Source organism: Cyclopterus lumpus, chromosome 4 (genome assembly GCF_009769545.1).
Source record: "Cyclopterus lumpus isolate fCycLum1 chromosome 4, fCycLum1.pri, whole genome shotgun sequence".
NCBI lineage: Eukaryota > Metazoa > Chordata > Actinopteri > Perciformes > Cyclopteridae > Cyclopterus > Cyclopterus lumpus.
The window spans coordinates 5,045,540-5,064,660 of record NC_046969.1 but is presented as its reverse complement, the minus strand read 5'-3'; the positions used below and the strand labels follow the sequence as shown (position 1 = coordinate 5,064,660).

At 39.6% G+C, this 19,121-nt stretch overlaps 2 protein-coding genes across 6 annotated transcripts in view; one reads left to right on the top strand and one right to left on the bottom strand.

Moving 5' to 3' along the window:
• The first annotated feature begins 7,543 nt into the window (after window positions 1-7,543).
• Window positions 7,544-12,046, top strand: kng1 (kininogen 1). The gene is made up of 9 exons (XM_034531214.1): window positions 7,544-7,774; window positions 7,865-7,948; window positions 8,359-8,505; window positions 8,708-8,824; window positions 9,112-9,187; window positions 10,201-10,370; window positions 10,447-10,557; window positions 10,643-10,741; window positions 11,220-12,046. The coding sequence occupies exons 2-9, from the start codon at window positions 7,883-7,885 to the stop codon at window positions 11,580-11,582; spliced, it is 1,149 nt and encodes a 382-aa protein (XP_034387105.1). The 5' UTR covers window positions 7,544-7,774; window positions 7,865-7,882; the 3' UTR covers window positions 11,583-12,046.
• A 3,793-nt stretch (window positions 12,047-15,839) lies between these two features.
• pik3ca (phosphatidylinositol-4,5-bisphosphate 3-kinase, catalytic subunit alpha) overlaps window positions 15,840-19,121 on the bottom strand; it is a 37,867-nt gene continuing 34,585 nt past the window's right edge. For all 5 annotated transcript variants that reach the window (XM_034529899.1, XM_034529896.1, XM_034529900.1 and 2 more), the window contains one exon: window positions 15,840-17,923. In XM_034529899.1, coding sequence (XP_034385790.1) covers window positions 17,816-17,923 — 108 coding nt within the window. In that variant the 3' untranslated portion in view covers window positions 15,840-17,815. The remainder of the gene's footprint in view (window positions 17,924-19,121) is intronic.

The window sequence follows — 19,121 nt, the reverse complement described above, 5'->3', positions numbered from 1 at the left end:
GAAACGAAAATTAGTTGAACAATAATAATAATTGAACACAGGTTAAACTACAACGTGTTTGAGCAATGTATTACCTTTGTGTTTCATGTATGTTGTTTGTGGAATTAAAGGCTCTAAAATACATTTCCGGCCCACTTTCCATTTATCACATCAATGTTGAATATGTAACAAATCCGAGTAACACACAACAAAGAGCAGTGGACAAAAATGTTTCATTGAAAGTAGAATTGAAGTTAGAAAATAATGATAGAAAACAAAAACAAATGAGGATTAGTCAAAGAAATGTAACACAGTCATAGTTATAATATCAGACATTAAAAGTAAGTTCTGAGTTAGGGAGAGCAATTTTGATCACTTTTTGTAACAGTAACAACTAGTATGACACATTCTATCAGATTGATCTCCATCCAGTTTCTCATCCAGCTCAGAGCCTGTCGTATCCTTCTCTGCTGCGCTCTTTGATGAACAGGAAGGTCATCACAGCGATCAGAAAGAGACCCACTCCTGTGGCCCCAGCGATGACGGGGAGCGCTCGTTTGTTAAAGTCGGGCCAACACTCCACCTCTGAAACATACAACAGGAGGAGAGCAAAATGCAGGAAGCAGAAAGAGGACAATGATTACAAACAAATGACAAACTTAATTTCTGCATAGACCTGATGAATCAGATTAAGCTACATTTGTAGAAATGTGTGTCCGCACACACTAATTCTTGTTTTATGTGTTTTCATCTGGCAGAAAGCTGCAGTGCAGCAATAGGTCCAGTGGCTATTGTCTTCTATCATTTATTATAGATACACTTACACGTGCACTTACTTTTCTGCAGCAGATTCTCACTGGTCTAAATCACACAATATGATGCTCTAAAATGTCCTCCTCAAAAATCGATAAAAAGGTTCAAAAACCAGGCTGTCCCATCAGATTATATTTATTGTTTTGAGCCAAACTCCTGGTGTCTGGCCCAGAGGTCTGAGAGAAATTAAAACAATAAAACCTTATAGAAATCATAGTTTTCAATCATTGTTTCATAGCTTCCTGTTTAAGAACTTTACCATGGCAAAATAACGCTTTACTGGACTGTGTAGAAGCTGAACAGAGTGGTAAGTATATTTTATCTATAGCTACGAGTTTTGTAGATAACAACCATATCATTAAAAAAGATGATGTATTTTTATGCATGACAATCTGGTGCTCATAATGATGTATTTGTCCTTGTGCTTTACTTGGCAGAGAGAGGAAGCACAGAGCAGACTCCTCTGCTTCGCTGAAGGTGTAGGGAGTCATCTGTCCAATAAAGACAAGTCAGCTGTTACTTTCAAGACAGTACTGTGAATGTGCTCCTAGTCTTCCCAAACAATAATATTGATTAGAGTTTCTGCAGCTTGTAAATATGGTTGTGATACTCGATGTATAGAGCAGTATAACAGCATGTGCACTAAGTTAAATGTGTTTACCCCTGCATCGCTCACCTAAACCACACGGCCCTTCGGGCAGAGTGAAAGCCTGCAGCTGCAGAGAAACTAGCCGGATGCTCAGCTCCAACGACGTCCAAAGCAATTGCTCAGATTGGCACCTGAAGCTTCGTCCATGACCTGCTGCAAACAGCTTTTCATGAGCCAACTCACCTGAGTACGTCTTGTCTGGGAAGAAGAGGATGGAAGACATTCTTTGTGTTCCTAATCAGAAATACCAGCTTGATGGTGTCTGTATCTTATTTCCCTCTCTCGATGTGGACTTACTGGCACATCCCCGGCAGACAGGCAGGGGAGACACATGAGCAGTCAGCTTGTCAACATAGAACACACTCTTGACCTGGAGACAAAAATTCAAGAGGCTCAGTCAGAAATACAGGAGTTTTTAACAGATTTTTTCCAAACAAACATAATTTTCTTTAGTTGTAAACGTTTTGATGGAGCTGTGAAGCTGGAAGACACTTTGATGCAAATGGATTGTGTTCCTGTGACATCTTGACATGCTGAATGTCCCACCATGGGATGGTTGAATAGATAATGACGTTTTTGTTTGTTGTACTTTTAAAGACACATTTTTGCAAGACTTTTTTGAAGTTGAAGAAGGACGCCTTTATGTCTCATCTCTATTATTTATAATAATGCCTGCATTTCTGAACATGCAGGGCATCAAACGGGTCATAGGTCTGATTATCAGGGTACTTTCATATACATCTGAACGTTTAGCTTGTGACAGAGTTAATACTGAACGATTTGAGGGATTTTATTTTTGTACCCTCAACACAAGTGTGATCTAACACATACAGACCACCATTCAGAGTCACAAGGAAGCCTATATGTACAGTTACCAGTTAACCTAAGATGCACGCAAATTATTTACATTTATTTAAATCATTTACTTGAGTAAAAGTACTAAAACCATGCCATGAAAATAACCCGGCACAAATAAAAGCACTACTTAGGTAAAATAAGTAAGTATTATCAGCGATATCAGATATTTACTTTAAGGATCAAAAGTAGAAAAATGCAGAAAAAGAACATTGTACATTATTATGTGTAATACAACTAGTGAATCAATGGGTATGCTGCATTTAGCTGAAATTGTTTCCGGTTGTGCTAAATCTAACTCATGTGGGCAATTGAATCTACGGCAATGCATTATATTATTATTAATAAATTATATAATAATAATAATAATAATAATAATAATAATACATATTAAATTATATAATAATAATTATTACATTATTATTCTATAAGATGATCATGTGCTCGTAGCATCACTCTTTCAGCTTTGTGACCAGCTGATCCAAGAGGGTTTTTAAATAGTGTGGAGTGGAGTGGAGATCCCAGAAGAGCGGCCCTAAGGGAGAGGCATGTATACCGGACTATAAGATCCAGCCAAGGAACACAGAGTGTATATAGAAAATGAGTATTACCTAAAAGTTGATTTTGCATTTTTGTATTGTGATTAAATTAATACCCAACAAGTAATAAGTAATAATGATTCTGTTGACTGAAAGCACCCAACAGGTGGTAATTGTGAGCTTTTGTTTGGATATGTAAAGTCTATCAGTCTATATGTTACTGGTTATTATTAAATGAAATTGGCACACAGGACAAGTTTTAAAGTTTCAGGTTCGTCTGGAAAAAAAAGCAATGATGCAGCTGACTGTTTAAGCCTTTCCTAAATCATAGTAGAATATGTGATAAGTCTCTGCAAAGGTTGACTGTAATAAAGTGAAGCAGAAAAGAAATTAGAGAGTATTTAGTGAAGAAATTCAGGCGAAATCTGGCATTTTCTCCTCCTTTCCTTCTCTAATCTTTTCTTTATTATTATAGTTATGTTTATAGCATGTACAAGTGGTTATATATTATTAAATCCCTGATTTGCCTGAAAAAAAATTATAAAAAACTCACTAATTGTCCGATATAGAATAATAAATAGGGGAACCCTGTGTGCCAACTTCGTTTATCAGAAACAAATCTCATCTGTAAAATGACTAAAGCTCTCAGACAAATGAAGTGGATCAAAAAGTACAATATTTGCCTCTGAGATTGTCAAATAGAAGTGTAAAGTTGCATAAAATAGAGACATGTCTAAATGAAGAACCCATTCAGACACAGGGAGAACCAGCTCAGGTATACTGGGAAGGCTGTTGCTCATTGTGTTGTACCTCTCTGAAGGTGAACTGCAGACTGGCAGCACCATGTGGCAGCGTGAAAGAGAGAACAGCAGCTTCTTTGCCACAGGAGCCACTGGTCCGGACCCGGGAGGGGTCCAGGTGGAAATACCAAGTCTTCTGAATACCCACAGGAGAAATATGACTCAATATTACATATTACTGTCACAAATGAGTGTCTCTTCTCACTATATTGTTTAACCTTTGCCAAAATGTGAGTGTACAAACAGTCATCCCTGAGAGTATGAAAACATATGTATTCACCTCATCCAGAGTACACTAATCTTTTCATCTATTTAAAGGATCTGATGGTCATTTTAGATGTTTGCAGTTTGAACAGTGAAACCAACTTGTAACAAAGACATGCTGACACAAACACACTGCGCACAACGTACTGAATTACATGGATGCACACTGAGAAAGATATGCAACACGCTATTCTCAAAATAGCAACCCTGACAGATTTACACACACGCACGCACACAAAAACACGCATGCACACACACACACACACACACCCACACACACACACAGGGCTGAGCCAGTCATAGCATCACCTTCATTTCAATGACAATGTACTCTGCTCCCAGGGTGGCTTTGATACAAGGTTTCCCAACAAGATTGTTCAGCACGTAGTTCCCTGTACACACACACACACACACACACACACACTGACTGTGTTGTTATAGCCAGCAGAGCCTAACATTACTTGTTACCTTTAAAAATGTAACTGTAATATAAAACTGAACTGTAAATCGAGATTTCCCTTAAAATGCAAATAATCCCACGTAAGTGAAGATAATAATGTATTATTTCTGTAATACAGCTGGCTTTCTGTCCGTGTGATGTCGGGGCTTCATGCGCATGTATGGCATTGTTATACCAGACACCAGTATACTGTTGCTGTGATATTGAATCCATCACTATTCATTCCATTGTTTTTAACATCTTTATAAATACTTTTTAAGGTAGATGGGCTGCAGAAATTTGTGTTTTGTATATATATATATATATATATATATATATATGCGTACCTATTGGAGGAACAGCCTCAGAGGGCTGCAACACCGGCCGGTATGTCTGGGCCTCAGAGGTCAGCTCAGAGTCAGAGGCAGGCTGGATGGAGCTGTCATCTCTCTGGAGGTGGAGACCTGGTGGAGGAGGAGACACTCAAGGTGTGTTTATCACCTGACAGGTAGCTTTCCAAAATCAATAAGACCCAGTGTACACAGCAGATTACACATTTAGTTATTTCCCATGAGAACCAGAAACCAGCCAGCACAAGCTGGAATAGAACAAGGCTTCAGGTTTTCTGTTTGAGCCAATAACACACTTTAATCTGGGATATTCCCAATTTAAGCACAATATAGAGTGTATTTGGACACAGGATAGCATGGATAGCTTAAATTTATATTCCTATAAAATATGTATTTGATCAAATGATGTGTAACTCGTTTATACCCAGGGAACCTGGTGCTTTTGGGTGTTGGATTTGCATATTTGATTTTGGGGTGACAGGATGTTGGTCCTCTTGATAATCTAACCAGTTTTAACAGAATCTTGCAAATGGCAAACGTTGCAAAAAGTTTAACGACGAAGCAAAAACAAAAAATCTAATATTGTTTTTGACAGCTTTGTCCATTTTGAAACACAAGCATTTTCTTTTTAGAAAAGTAATTATATTGTCAAGATAATTCTGTGTAGACTTTTGTCCCCAAGCTCAATTTTCAAGATATTTGGACAGGAAAAAATAAGAAGACGTGGTGGTGGCAATGCGACACTTAAAATGCAACAATGCCTGTCGTTGAGATATATACAGCATATATATACCTTCTGTCTGCTTAGACCACTGCAGACCACTAAAGCAACGAACACTGTGAGGAACAGGAAACCAGAGCAGCCTCATTTATGACAGAGCAGACGGGAATCATATCAAACATGTTCTACGAAAAACAACTCTTTAAAGAGAAGGTGAAACCACATTATGAAGACCAAACTGTCATTAGAAATGCTCTGAACTGCCTCCTTTGAAGGTCATGTCCTCATGTCAGCTAAACGGACACACTGTGGAGCCTCTCAACCTGTTGCTGAACCAGAGACTACTCCACACATAACATTATGAAGACCAAACTGTTGAAGATCAAAGAATAAATCATTAGAAATGTTCCAATCACAGTTCACTCCCATCATCATTGACCTCCTTGCATGTGTCCACACAATTACAGACTTGGTTGAATGTTAGTTGGTGCTGCATTGCATCATGTATGTTTACTCGTATTTGAAGTTAGCTGTTTAATTTTTGGGATAACAACTTTGCATGATAAAGGCGTGGGAACCTTTCACTATTAATCTAAAAGTCTCCTAAATACTGAACTTAGTGAAAGAGAAAAGACAGAGAACAGTCTGATGAGAGAGTTTGGTCCATATTCTGGGGACCATAATGAAACAAACTTACCTGGAATAACAGCATTCAGGAAGAAAAGAAACCATGCACATGTTTGACCCCATCGCTTCATATTTAATAAAGAAAATAATCAAATAAAGTCGGCTAATGTTAGATGATGAGTGAAAAATGAGTGCTGCAGCTGTGGTTTGGCCTGTAAATGTGAAAGCGTTGAACACCTTACCACCTAAATGAGCCGTGCATTTGAAGTGAGTCGTCTCCTCCGCACATAACATAAACCTGATGGGCTTTATGAGTCATCACTAGTTGAGGAAAACGTGTCCATATCATGCTCTGCTTAGAGTCAAGTTAGAGATAAATAACTTGGTTAACATTAAAAACTTCCTCACTCGAGCCAATAGCTCCACAGACAAGTTGGTTTCTCTTCAGATCCGGGTCAATGCTGGGAGGTGACTTCAGGATCACCAAATGAACACCCCTGTTTTAATGTATGCTAAGCTAACCGGCTGTTGGTTATAGCTTTATATTTAATGGACAATTGTGAGAGCTGTATGGATCTTCTCCTCTCGCTCTGCAGCAAGAAACTAAATACTGCCAATTTCCTAAAAATCATTTTAAAGAAAACAAACAAAGATTAGAGGAAGTTTTTCAGTTTGTATAGCTTTCCTCTCTTTCCTCTTGCAGATTCAGACTTGCTACCTCTGGAAGAGGTCTTGCTGCCCATGTTGGGCACCACTGGCTCACTGGTTTATACTTGTTACTGGGGGGCCGAATAGCTCCGTATGTCTTGGTGCATGTACAAAAGGGCAGAACTATGATCTTATAAGTCTACTCTTGTCTAGATTTGTACACAATCACATTTCTTCTCATCATTGAAGGATTGCTTCACATCTATCACTTCAGAACTGTCTGATGAAGCTGAATTGTAACAGAGCCAATGATCAGCCAGGGACACATGGAATATGTTTGTTATGTTTTCAGCAATTGACAGCTGATTGTACTTGGTTGTACTTGATGAACTTGGCGTAAGCCTGTACAGGAACTGCACACAGACAAAGCAAACACAATGTCTGTATGATACATCTATATGAAGTGTAAAATCTGAGCACATTTCACCTCATTTCACAGTAGGAGCAGTGGGGAAATCAGAAGGGTAGAGGCCAAAGGTCGGCAGGGACAAAGTACCAGTTAAAACACACAAAACACACAGCGAGCAAACACACACACACAGTGAACCCTAAACACATAGAGTTAGGCATGTTTCTGCTTCCTTAAACTATACTTTGTGTGGTTTAACTTGTGTGCTTATAAGTTGTGGTCGGAGAGTATTTTCCTATTTCAAAGTCACTAATGATGAAGTTAGTACATCTCTGTACATGGTCTCCTCTCTCTCTCTCTCTCTCTCTCTCTGATACTGCTGTATTTACTTTACTGGTAGGGCAAACAAAAGAGCAAACATTAACTCTCTTTTAACTGACTGAGCGCTTTGAGTTTTAATGTGTGTGCGTGTGCGTGTGCGTGTGCATGTGCGTGTGTGTGTGTGTGTGTGTGTCCTTCGGTCCCCTGTGATTGTGTCTATCTGTGTGTCATCATCTTTATCAGGATTCCCACCCACAGTTTTATCAGAACTTCAGTCCGTCGTGCATCTTTGTGTGGAGAGGTTCTAAGTCTTTTCCTAAGTCTAGCAGGATCAACTGAAGGCTTCCCCCTTCAGAAACTGTAAGTACTGTATCATCAACACTGATAAACTGTGGCTGAAAGTGTGCATCGACTTGCGTGACCTTTGCCATTTCTTTCCCCCGGTAACAGAGCAGAGCCGAGCAGACGATGAGGAGCAGTGTTGGGCTGTGTGTGTTGGGCCTGCTGTGCCTCCACAGCTCAGTCTTTGGGCAGGTAAAGAGAATGTATCATGTAATCATGACTTCTTACTGTTTTTCTGGGATTAAAACCCAGATTATAGAACAGATTAACTATTCGACTACTAAGGATTAGAGCAGGGGTGAAGTAAAAGTAGTGCTGCCACACTAAAAATAGTCCATTTCAAGTAAAAGTCCTGGGCTACAATATATTTCCCCCTGCAGTGTAGTGGAGTAAAAATACAAAGTTTACTTGAGTAAATGTACGTTTGTACTGTTACTTTCCACCACTGCTTGTTTCAGATTGTATTTGCTCATGAGGTGCCAGAAGAGTATGTTTACACTTCTGGGATTGTTTCATTTAAATACACACTGTAGGCCTTAGAAAAGCCATCCCTCATTTTGTGCAGCAGATATGCATTTTCCCCTGTCTCTCCCTGTTTCTAGGAGGCATCGGATGTTCAGCCCGGCGTCCTGATCTTCTGTGACGACCCATCTGTGGAGAAGGCCGTCCACAGCGCCGTGAACAAGTTCAACGAGAGGTTGAGCACCGGACACAAGCTGGCCCTCTTTCAGACACTAACAGCGAGTAAGGTACGGTGATCGCAAAAAAGATGTGGCTTTCGGTTCATTCACCTGAGCTGAGTCACAGCTCTAACACTGAAACTGGACGCTGATGAACTGAAGCTGTGGGAGGATTACCAATCACTTCCAGGAAAACATGTTTAGCAACTTTAACCTCTGGTACACACTGATGTGTGTGTGTGTGTGTGTGTGCGTGTATGTGTGTGTGCAGTCGGAGAATGGCTCAGACTCGGTGTACTCGCTGCAGTTCACCAGCAGGAGGAGCGACTGTCCAGCTGGGAGCAACACGCCCTGGACCGACTGTAACTATCTGTCTAATCGAAGCAAGGTGACCTAATAAAGATGAGATGAAATACACCTGCATATATTCAGGGTGTTCTTTCACACACTCTTTCAAAACAGTCCTCCATTGATGTCTGTGGAGAATACATTGGTAGTAAACCTCGAATGTAAATTCTTAAACAAAGTGGCACATTTCCTTCACTCAAAGAGGAGACCGTGTTGTTTACAGTTGGTAACAAATGTGAAAGTAATTATACAGTATTTAATCACACAAATAACATAAATCACACAAATAACATAACCGTGACATAATCTATACTGCTATACTTCTAGAAGCCGATTTCATGCAATGCCACAGTCTACATGACAGAGACTGAAGCAGACACTAAGCAGGTGGATTGCCTGCTCGGTGAGTGAAATCTAACCCAGCATCTGATTATGTTTTTAACAGCTATGTCTCAAGTAGCCTATAACGAGTAGAATTAGCCTCAAGTTCAATGAAACATTGTTTTCAAAATACATTTGAATTTTTTATCTTCTTAGTTAGATGAAAAGATAAATACCACTCTAAAAACAGAGATCTTCTCATTCAAATTTCAGCAAGAAAGCGTATAAAACAAAACCTCAACTTATTCCCATAATTATAACAAGACATCTAGAGAGTCAGAATACAAGTTGAAGCCTTTTGCTTAGTGTGAAATAATCGGTGCCACACAATTGAATTTTCTTGGCCAGAAACTTTAGCAGAATTCAAAAAGCCTTTCCAAATGCTCTCAATAAACGAGATTATTTGAAGTAACTACCGGTACTTCACTTTGGGACCTCATTTAAGATGTTAACCGCGTGGCTCGCTATTACTTATTAATTCTCTTGTCATGTGATGCCTTCACTGGGTCCCTTCAAGTCTATTCCCATATAATTAGAAACCAGTGATATCCACAGTTTGTGCAGGTCTTCCAAGCATAGTTTGATAATGTATGGGGAGTTTTCTTGCACCAGAAATCTCTGGTGTTTATTGGTGAAGTCAACCAAGAGAAGCATATTTCTCATTAAATAAACAGTGAGTCATTGAGAAAAATGTACACTTGTGGGCACAGAGCATACCGGGGGGGGCAGATTGTGTAATATATCAATACTTTGTGCTGATATGGAGAGCGCGATATTAACTTATCACACCATAAAAGGCAGTGACAATCTAGACTTTAATCTGTTTACCTAACCAGCCTACTGTCGAAATAGATGTTTCTTTTATATTCAGCTTCCAAGATGTTTTGCAGCTTTGGAAAAAAGTATAATTTTGCTCTGAAAACAATCTAAATAACATTTATGAGGTGACCATAGAGTGAATGTCCTGAGCCATAACCATCTGCTGTCTCCTCCTTCTTTCTTCTTCTACTTGTCCACAATATTTCTCCTCTCCAGACCACGTCATCATTCCAGAGAAAGCCTCCTGTCTGGGCTGCCCGATGGAGATCGATGAGAACTCAGAGGACCTGAAGTTACCTCTCTCCGTCTCCATCTCCAAGTACAACTCCATGTCAGACTCGACTCACTTGTTCACCCTGCACAGCGTGGGTCACGCCACCAGACAGGTAGAGACTGGGTGGCAAGAAGATGGGTAAATGTCAGCTGTTTCTGTTATACCCACTGTCTGTATTCTTCCTGTAGGTGGTGGCCGGTTTCAGGTACAAGATGAGCTTTGATATGAAGAAGACGACCTGTGCCAAGACCGAACACAAAGAGCTCAGTGGTCTCTGTGTCTATGATGATCAGAATGCGGTAAAGAGGAACACAAAACGCATATTACATGTGACACAATGTGATCGCGGTTTCATTTGGACCTGATGTGTCTCTCTATGTACAGGAGTACGTTAACTGTAACTCCACAGTGGATGTAGCACAATGGAGATTTGAGGACCCAAATGCCCAGATACAGTGTGATGCAGGAGCACTGCCTACCATGGTGAGACGATGCTCAAATACAAGCAAATAACTTTCTATTTAAATATCTATATATGTAAAATCAATATTAAATAGCTAGTTTTTCACATTTGTGAATTAGTAATTTTCTTACTTTAATGCCATTGCAACCTGTATGAAAGAAAAAACATTGTTGATTATACTTCTTCCTCTATATTCGTTGTTGGGAGTACAATATGTTAGATAAGAGGGAATATGGCTCTAATCTGCTAAAATGCTGGATTGTTATGTTCAAAGTGAAATGTTGACACTAACAACGAAAGACAACATGCTGAGTATTAATATGTGATGGAGTATAGTAACAAGATGATAGTGTTAACAGCTAAAATAGTATTTGCCAATAATAGATAAGTGTAAAATGGGTTGTTTCCATTTTACTGCAAATAAGAGATTGGGTATGCTAAACCTTTTCCAAATGTGGATTTGAACTGTAACGTGTCCTATGGTATTCTTTTCTTCAGTTTGTGACCAAGCGCCGCCCTCCTGGCTGGTCTCCACTCAGGAACTTTCTGTACGACGTGCCCCCCACCGCCACGTCTCCATCCTCAGCACCGTCCACCAAAGCTTCAGCCAAAGAAGAATCCTCTGAGGAGGACACCACGGCCTCGAAGCAGTCCGCCTCCCCTGATGTGGCCACTGAGGCTGTGAACGACAGCCCCTTCCACTGCCCATCCAAGGCTTGGAAACCTGTCAATGCGGTCCAGCCTGCAGCTCCTACGAAGGCTGCCACTGAGGAGGACACCCCGAAGTCCCCGGTAACCGGATACAGACCTGCTGCTGGCATAAACTTATCCTCAAGTTATCGACATTTACACTCAAATTGATCTCACTTTCTCTCTTGTTTATTTTGTCAACCTCTCTTTGCATTGCAAGGCTGTTTTTTTGGAGGAGACATCTTCAGGGGTGTAATGCAGATTTAAAACACAAAAAGGTTAAGGGTTAAAACATTTTAGGCGATAAAACATGTTTTTTTGGTCCTGTGACTGAAAAGAATTATAGAAATGATGGCAGAGCTCTATACTGTTATCAAATAAAATTGTTTGTGTGCGGAAAACTGGTCCGTTTCTTTTGAGTAAAGCAAAGTAATGAGTTATTAAGTCGTGTTGGTTTAGATGTGAGAGAATGGAAAAAAGTAGATTCTCAAAATGGAAATAAACAACAATAAAATATAACTATGTGCTGGTTTTATGGGTGAATGGAAAAGAAAACCATCAAGAGATAAAGTAGTTATGGTTGACAAAACTTAACACAATTATTGACACCACTGTTCAATAAAGTAAGATTCTGTAAAAAAAAAAAAAAAAAAAGCCAGTCACATTGTGAGAGGGGAGAGTGTGAGAGCAAACAAAAATGTTTAACAAATGTAATTGTACATCAGATGACCAGTCAGGAACAAATCTTTATTTACTATGTAACCAGGTAGCCAAAATAAAATAAAATATACATTAATAAATAAATATAAAACACAGCTTATTGTCAAGATGAAACGGTTCCTATACAGAGCAAACTTAAGGCATTCATTTATGAACATCTGTATGGCTGCTTAGCAGACTAAAAAACAAACAAACAAACAATCTTTACTGGGATCTCATGCAGTTAGGCGGTGAAAAACACGACATTGGCCCATCGTACATTCATTCATAGTATAGGTTAAGGTTCTAACAGCATGGTATGGTATGGAAATATATGAGCAAAACACCATAATGTAGTTAGGAGCACTGCATTCAGAAAATAGCATGAAGCCACAGACCCTTTAGTCAATATCTTTCCTCAAAGTGAGAATTTAGGACACTTCAGAAGCCTAACAATGATCACAAAAGATCAACAATCTTAATGATTAGTCATATTTGTTCTTGAAAACACTTTAAAAGCCTGGGCATTCTTTCAACAGTAACTGTGGGGTTGACAACACTTTGAACTGCTTTACAGAACGAAAAACAGACTTATTCACTTAATACCTGGACATACATTCATACAGGTGGAGGACACAATAACAGGAACACCTGTCCATCACGCAAACAAACAAAAACAGTTACATAAAAACACCTTAGGATAAATACTTGTCGGCCATCAAAAGTAAAATAGGGTTGACATAAGTAGTATTTACTGCATGGATATTGCATTGAATCTCATTATATCTGGGCGTTCATGTTATTATGTCCACTGCTAATGTTGAACTCATAGCTCAGATCCTGTGATTCATTACTGGCAATAACTGAAGAGCAGATGAATATCATTGGGATCGCCTTCCTCTCCACTAAACTTCAAACATAGTCCAACAGTATTTCACTGAACACACACAGGGCTGAAATGAGATCAGCCATTTCCAACTTGACCCGACCTGGCACATTCTGTAGGTATATGATGTGCCAGTATGTGATACTCAATGGTAGATCTGTAAATATGGGCCTGTGATTTCATTGTGAGATAAAGCATCAGCTCCTTAATTTAAAGAAGGAAAACTAGTGCAACAATATCATGCCTGCATTAATCCAGTGCCAAGGTTGGGGACCAGGGCCCTATTTCTCGTACGTGGCTCAACAAAGTCGATCAAATGTCGTATTAGCGAGCTACAATTAACAAGATGATTGACATCAGGCTATCCCGGTTTCTCAAAGGCTGATCCTCACTCAAACCATCTCGTTAATTTGGGACAGACTTCAGTTCACAGGATAGTTGCGCGTGTCCGTCCGACTTCAAAAGGAAGAAGCGTTGATCACAGAAAACATGATTTTCTAACAGCACAAAGGCCAATAAACTCAAAGGAAGAGCCTCTGTTTCTCTCTTTTTTCTATAAACCACTATTTCTGCTTTATACTTATTGTGGAAATCCCACAAACGTCGGAACATCTAATGCCCTCGTGTTTGGGTTCTTAACATTAATATCATATATATATTTATACATAACATCACCCGTAGGCTCACACAGCTCGGCTGTGTGAGCCTCCATCCACAGACCGACTATACGTCTAGATAAGTGGATGGAAATCCTCTTTATTCACAAATCACATCCATTCGTCTGTGCGTTGACTTAGAATATAGAATAGAATATACTCGCAACGCAGCATCAGTGTTGGGAAAATGTATCGGCTCATTTGAAGTGCCTCATTCTTTAAATGTGCCTGCTGGCAGTCGGCGTAATGGCATGCATCATCCAATGAGATCTAAAATAACTAACGCTATCTCAACTCTTTCAGAAGTAGATCATATATAAGTGTATATTCATGTATGTGGAGATGACCATATATAACTTTTATTGCATTTACTCGGACATGGCCAGGGAACGTAATGAACACATCCATAAGTTTCTTAAGTACTAAATAAACTTTACGAGCACCACGGCATACCGCGGCTTTCCCGATGTTCTGCATCGCCGACACTGTACCACACTGTACAACAATGTACAACAATGTAACGTAACACAAAGTAAGGCTCTGCATACAGTCTGTGAGACAGTCAATGCTGCGGCGTTTCGTGTTCAATGTACGGCTCGAGAAGGTCTTTAATAAATGATTCCTTGTGGGCAGAATCGATAGCGCTCGTATAGGAAGTTATCATCACGTCATAAGAACTCTCTCTCTATAAAACGTTAATCTAACTAATATCGCTCCTTCATCAATGAGGAAGTGAGCTGCCACTTTCTTCAGGGAGCGTGGCCAGATTATCCAGCTAGACTGAATGACCATGCGCTGGAGCAGGCTCAAATTTTTTTGATGTGTTGCTATGGTGATTTTTCCAAACTTGCTTCGAGGAACCTAAAAGCCTCGCTTCATCCGCGAAATTAGCCACGTATGAGAAATAGGGCCAAGGAGAACATTCAAACAAACAAACAAACAAACAAACTCTGAGAAGATGTGAGAACTATAACTTAGCTGCTGGACGTAATACGTACGATCTTGATGTTGAGGATGAACATGTAAGATTATTACATCTTATTAAACCCTGTAAGATATACTTTGTCATAGTTCTCTGTGTGGGACTGTGGCACTGATGACAATCACTGCCGGTATCAAACAAACAATGATTCTACAATCGGTGCTTGTATAAAGTACAGTACTCTCTCTCTTGCTCACAATAAGTACTAAAAAGACACTGCACTTCCCCCATCTCAGCTTTCAACCATGAAGAACTTGGAGAAGTTGGAGAACCATGGAGAACTCCAACCATCCCTCTTTTGGGATTACTTGCTAACGGTGCACAGACTTCCACATTTTGATTTGTTCCTTCTGTGGCACAGACCAGCCAGTGGGGGAAAAAAAAGGCTTACAAAAGATTGAGAGACACCACAACTTTAAAAGTTAAGTGTCATCACAAACAGAAACATGGTATTGTACAGTGTGGGTTTTTCATTGGGGCCTGCCAATGACGCTCTGCAACCTGTACAGAAAGACAAATAATGCACACAAACGCACAATCCACCATAGAAAAGAGGTCTGACTGTAACTGTACATACATACTGCTTAATGCTGCTTCAAAATGTACATCATATGTACTGGTTATGCTGTTTGTGAAACATGCTGACTCTGCTAACTCCTTACATCATCCCTTTGGACAAAAAGGCATTGACAATTACAACAACTAGTCTATTTAAGTGCATTGCCCAACCTTTTTCTTTTCTAAATCTGTAACGATGTCCCTTCCTGCATGATGTGAATCCAGCATTAGCTTTGATAGGCCTCAGTGATGCCTGATTTGGCACAGAGGAGAAGAGCTCTCTAACCTACTGTATGTTTAGTGGCACTGCATCTGACATAAGAAACATGAATAATGCAAAAACATAAAAAAGACAAGTGCACATAAAGTTCATGTTAGCAATGAAATACATTCCAGCAGTTAATTCTGCAATAATGTGACATCACACACGTGCGCCAACATCAGAACGGACCACCACTTTGGCTTTTCGAAACAATCAACAGTTAAGCAGGCAAAGTGTTGACTTTCAGGCAAAAACTGAGTTTCATACTGTCTCTGAGTAAGATAATAATGTAGCTAAGAGCACATTCAAATGTCTTTCTCGGTACATTGTGAAGGTGTCAGGGGGGGGGCGGGGGGGGGGGGGGGGGGGGAATTGATGTCCATGTCCAAAGAATGTTGCTGAAGTCTGATCATTATATGAATCGTTTCTGTCCTACTCATTGAATGTGCTGTAACTCTGTTACGTTGCTCATTCTGTACACATGACATCTATTGTACTTCTGTCTGTCAGATTTCTGTCCAAATCTGTAATTTGTAATTTTGGGCTATACAAAATAAACTGAATTGAATTGATTTATTGACTTCACCGACAACCTCTGCCTTCTGACCCAACAGGTGTGGAAGGTGTGGGTGGAGAAACACAGTCATCTACAGCTTCTGCAAGCCCACTGTTGAGCTAGGAAATTCATTTTGAAAGATTTGTGTCAGGTTCGCCCACATGCGCTGCTTCGCTTGATTAATTCACGGGTTTGTGCAACTGCCATTTTACTGACTTTAAAATGTTGTAAAAGCTACAGACTCCAATGGTTCCGGAGAAATCTGTAAAATGTAATATTGTGTATAAGGAGAATGGCTTTAACAGCGTATGACAACAAAGAGCATTGCTCCAATACTGCCAGGGTTATGGGCTCAGTGAAAAGGGTTCTGGGTACAAATACAGTTAAAATGCACTTCTGTTCATGACTTGTTAAAGACATTCCAATGGGAGAAAATCAGCCTCATATGGTGAGAGATAATAATACACAAAGAACAGATCTAGCTTTTCATGTTAAAAAGTGCCGTTATGCCTACTCCAACATGTTGAGACACTGTAGGATTTAGCAGTGTGCAGTGTTGTGATGCCAAGGCATTTTATCAACAGGAAGACATGACATTCCCCTGGACTTCTGCTCACCAATAAAACAGACAGCCAGAGGCTTAAAATAGGACTGGCACTTTCATTCTTATTAATTTCTACAAGTTCCAAGTAGGGCTGCACACTAGCCACATAACACAACATTGGGCTACTACTGGATAGGTCAAATGAGATGTTTACCTTAAAAGTGACGAAGGCAAAAGAAAATGGGAGCTAAATTCAATAATCGAGATTAAAGAGAAAGGTTGTTGCACTTGTGGTAGTCTGAAAATGAAGTAAATTGGTAAACACAAGTACAAATGATTATATGTACAATGGCAATGGTTGTGGAGAGTTGAGTTTTGACTTACATAAACTGAAATAAAACTGGTTATATAAATAAATTCAAAAAGGCATAATAAATCTGTATATTATTTATATGTGCTGTCTTTTCTTAATGGAGATGCATCATTACCCTGAAGTTTATGCAAGAGTCTAAAGCTGCACCATCAGCAAATGTTCCCACGGCTGAAGTGCTTTGTCAAAGAGGCCGGGAGACTGTAGAGCTGTGCAGAACAACCCTGTAGTTTTTATGCTTTGAAATTCCCTCACAAAGGTTGAAAAGGTGGCAAAGCTGACACCAAATCAACTTCACCACAAATACAGTGGAAGACTGTGCAGTGATAGTCATCACAGAAGACCCCACACTTCAGTAATCCTGCACTGTGCAACACATTTGATGAGCACTGATTGTGTAAGAGAAGTTCCTTGTTGTCGTCATACGATTACAAAAAAGGTTCCCAAGCATCTCCTTTCTGAGGTGGAGCCACAGTGCAGAAGTAACACAGCAGAAGGGAAGCAAGCTGAACTTACTTTGTGGCTACATTTAAAGACTGGCTGATACCTTTTCTTGTTGCTGTTTTGTCCAATTATCGTTTTTCCAGAAAGAGTAGCAAGGTAAGGGGTCAAATTACTCCAAAAAGTTAGGAGGGGGAAAAAACATCCAGGTAGGGCACGTCTTCATTAGGACATGAGGACAATGCTCTCTTGTCGACTCCAGAACAAGAAGAGGGTTAAGTGAGGGCATCAGGAGTGCAGAAAATGGCCAGAAAATTAAGAAACAATGCAACCTTGTTTAGATAAATAAAAATGGTGTTTTAAAAAAAAAAGAAGATGAAAAACATATAAATCAAGCTGCAAACTTCCTGTTCCTCCAGTACTGGTGTGTTTGTGTTTGTTTGCAGGAGATCAGTTAAGTGCATGCTGTCTAATTGTGTGGAATATCCAGTCCATTTTGGTGGTCCATCCTCCATGGTGGGCATCGTTCATCTGTTTCATAAAATAGTCCAACGCCTCCTGCACAAATCAGAACAAAATCAAAGCGATAAAAAAGTAGATACAGAATTCTTCCAGAGGTTTCAGGAAGCCAAATGTGAGAATTGAGACTATTTTAAGACTCCCAAAATAAGATAACCAGACTGTGTCTGTCCCACGGCCACTTAAATTAATTAAATCAAACAAACAAACTCTGAGAAGATCAGAAGAGGAGTCATACAAAATAACCTCGTACAGGTTAACAACACTAGTGCAACAAAACAGGATAATTAAATGTGGACTCCTAAATATTAGATCTTTGTCATCTAAAGCTGTATTAGTAAATGATTTAATATCAGACAATCACATTGATTTATTCTGTTTTACTGAAACCTGGCTGAGTCATGAATAATATGTCAGCCTAAATGAATCGACTCCTCCAACTCATATTAATACTCATATTCCTCGAGGCACTGGCCGAGGAGGTGGAGTAGCAGCCATCTTTGACTCAAGCCTATTAATAAATCCTAAACCTAAATTAACTCATTTGAAAGCCTTGTTCTTAGTCTTTCACATTCAACCTGGAAAACATTACAGCCAATTTTATTTGTTATACTGTACAGGCCACCAGGTCCATATTCAGAATTTCTATCTGAATTTTCAGAGTTTCTATCAAGTTTAGTCCTTAAAACTGATAAGGTTATTATTGTAGGAGATTTGAATATTCATGTGGATGTTGATAATGATTGCCTTAGTGGTGCATTTATCTCGTTGCTGGACTCGATTGGCTTCTGTCAGAGAGTACAGAAACCCACTCACAGCTTTGGCCACACCCTTAACCTTGTTCTTGCATGTGGCATTGACATTGATCATTTGGAGGTCTTCCCACAGAACACTCTTCTGTCAGACCATTACCTCATAACTTTTGAGTTTATACTCCCGGAGTGTACACCATTAGTCAAAAGTTTCTACACCAGATGTCTAACTGACAGTGCTGTAGACTAAATTTAAAGAAGTGATTCCTTCTGCATTTGATTCAATACCACGTCTCAATGTGACGGAGGACTCCTGTGCTAACTTTAGTCTGTCCCAGCAAACTTCACGAAATGTTGAAAGCATATGGCATTCCACCAATCTAGAAGAATCACGCTTAGTTTGGCGAGATAGTCTTAAAACATATAAAAAGGCCTTCCGCAATGCCAGAGCAGCAATGCCTCATCAGTAATAGAGAAAAATAAAA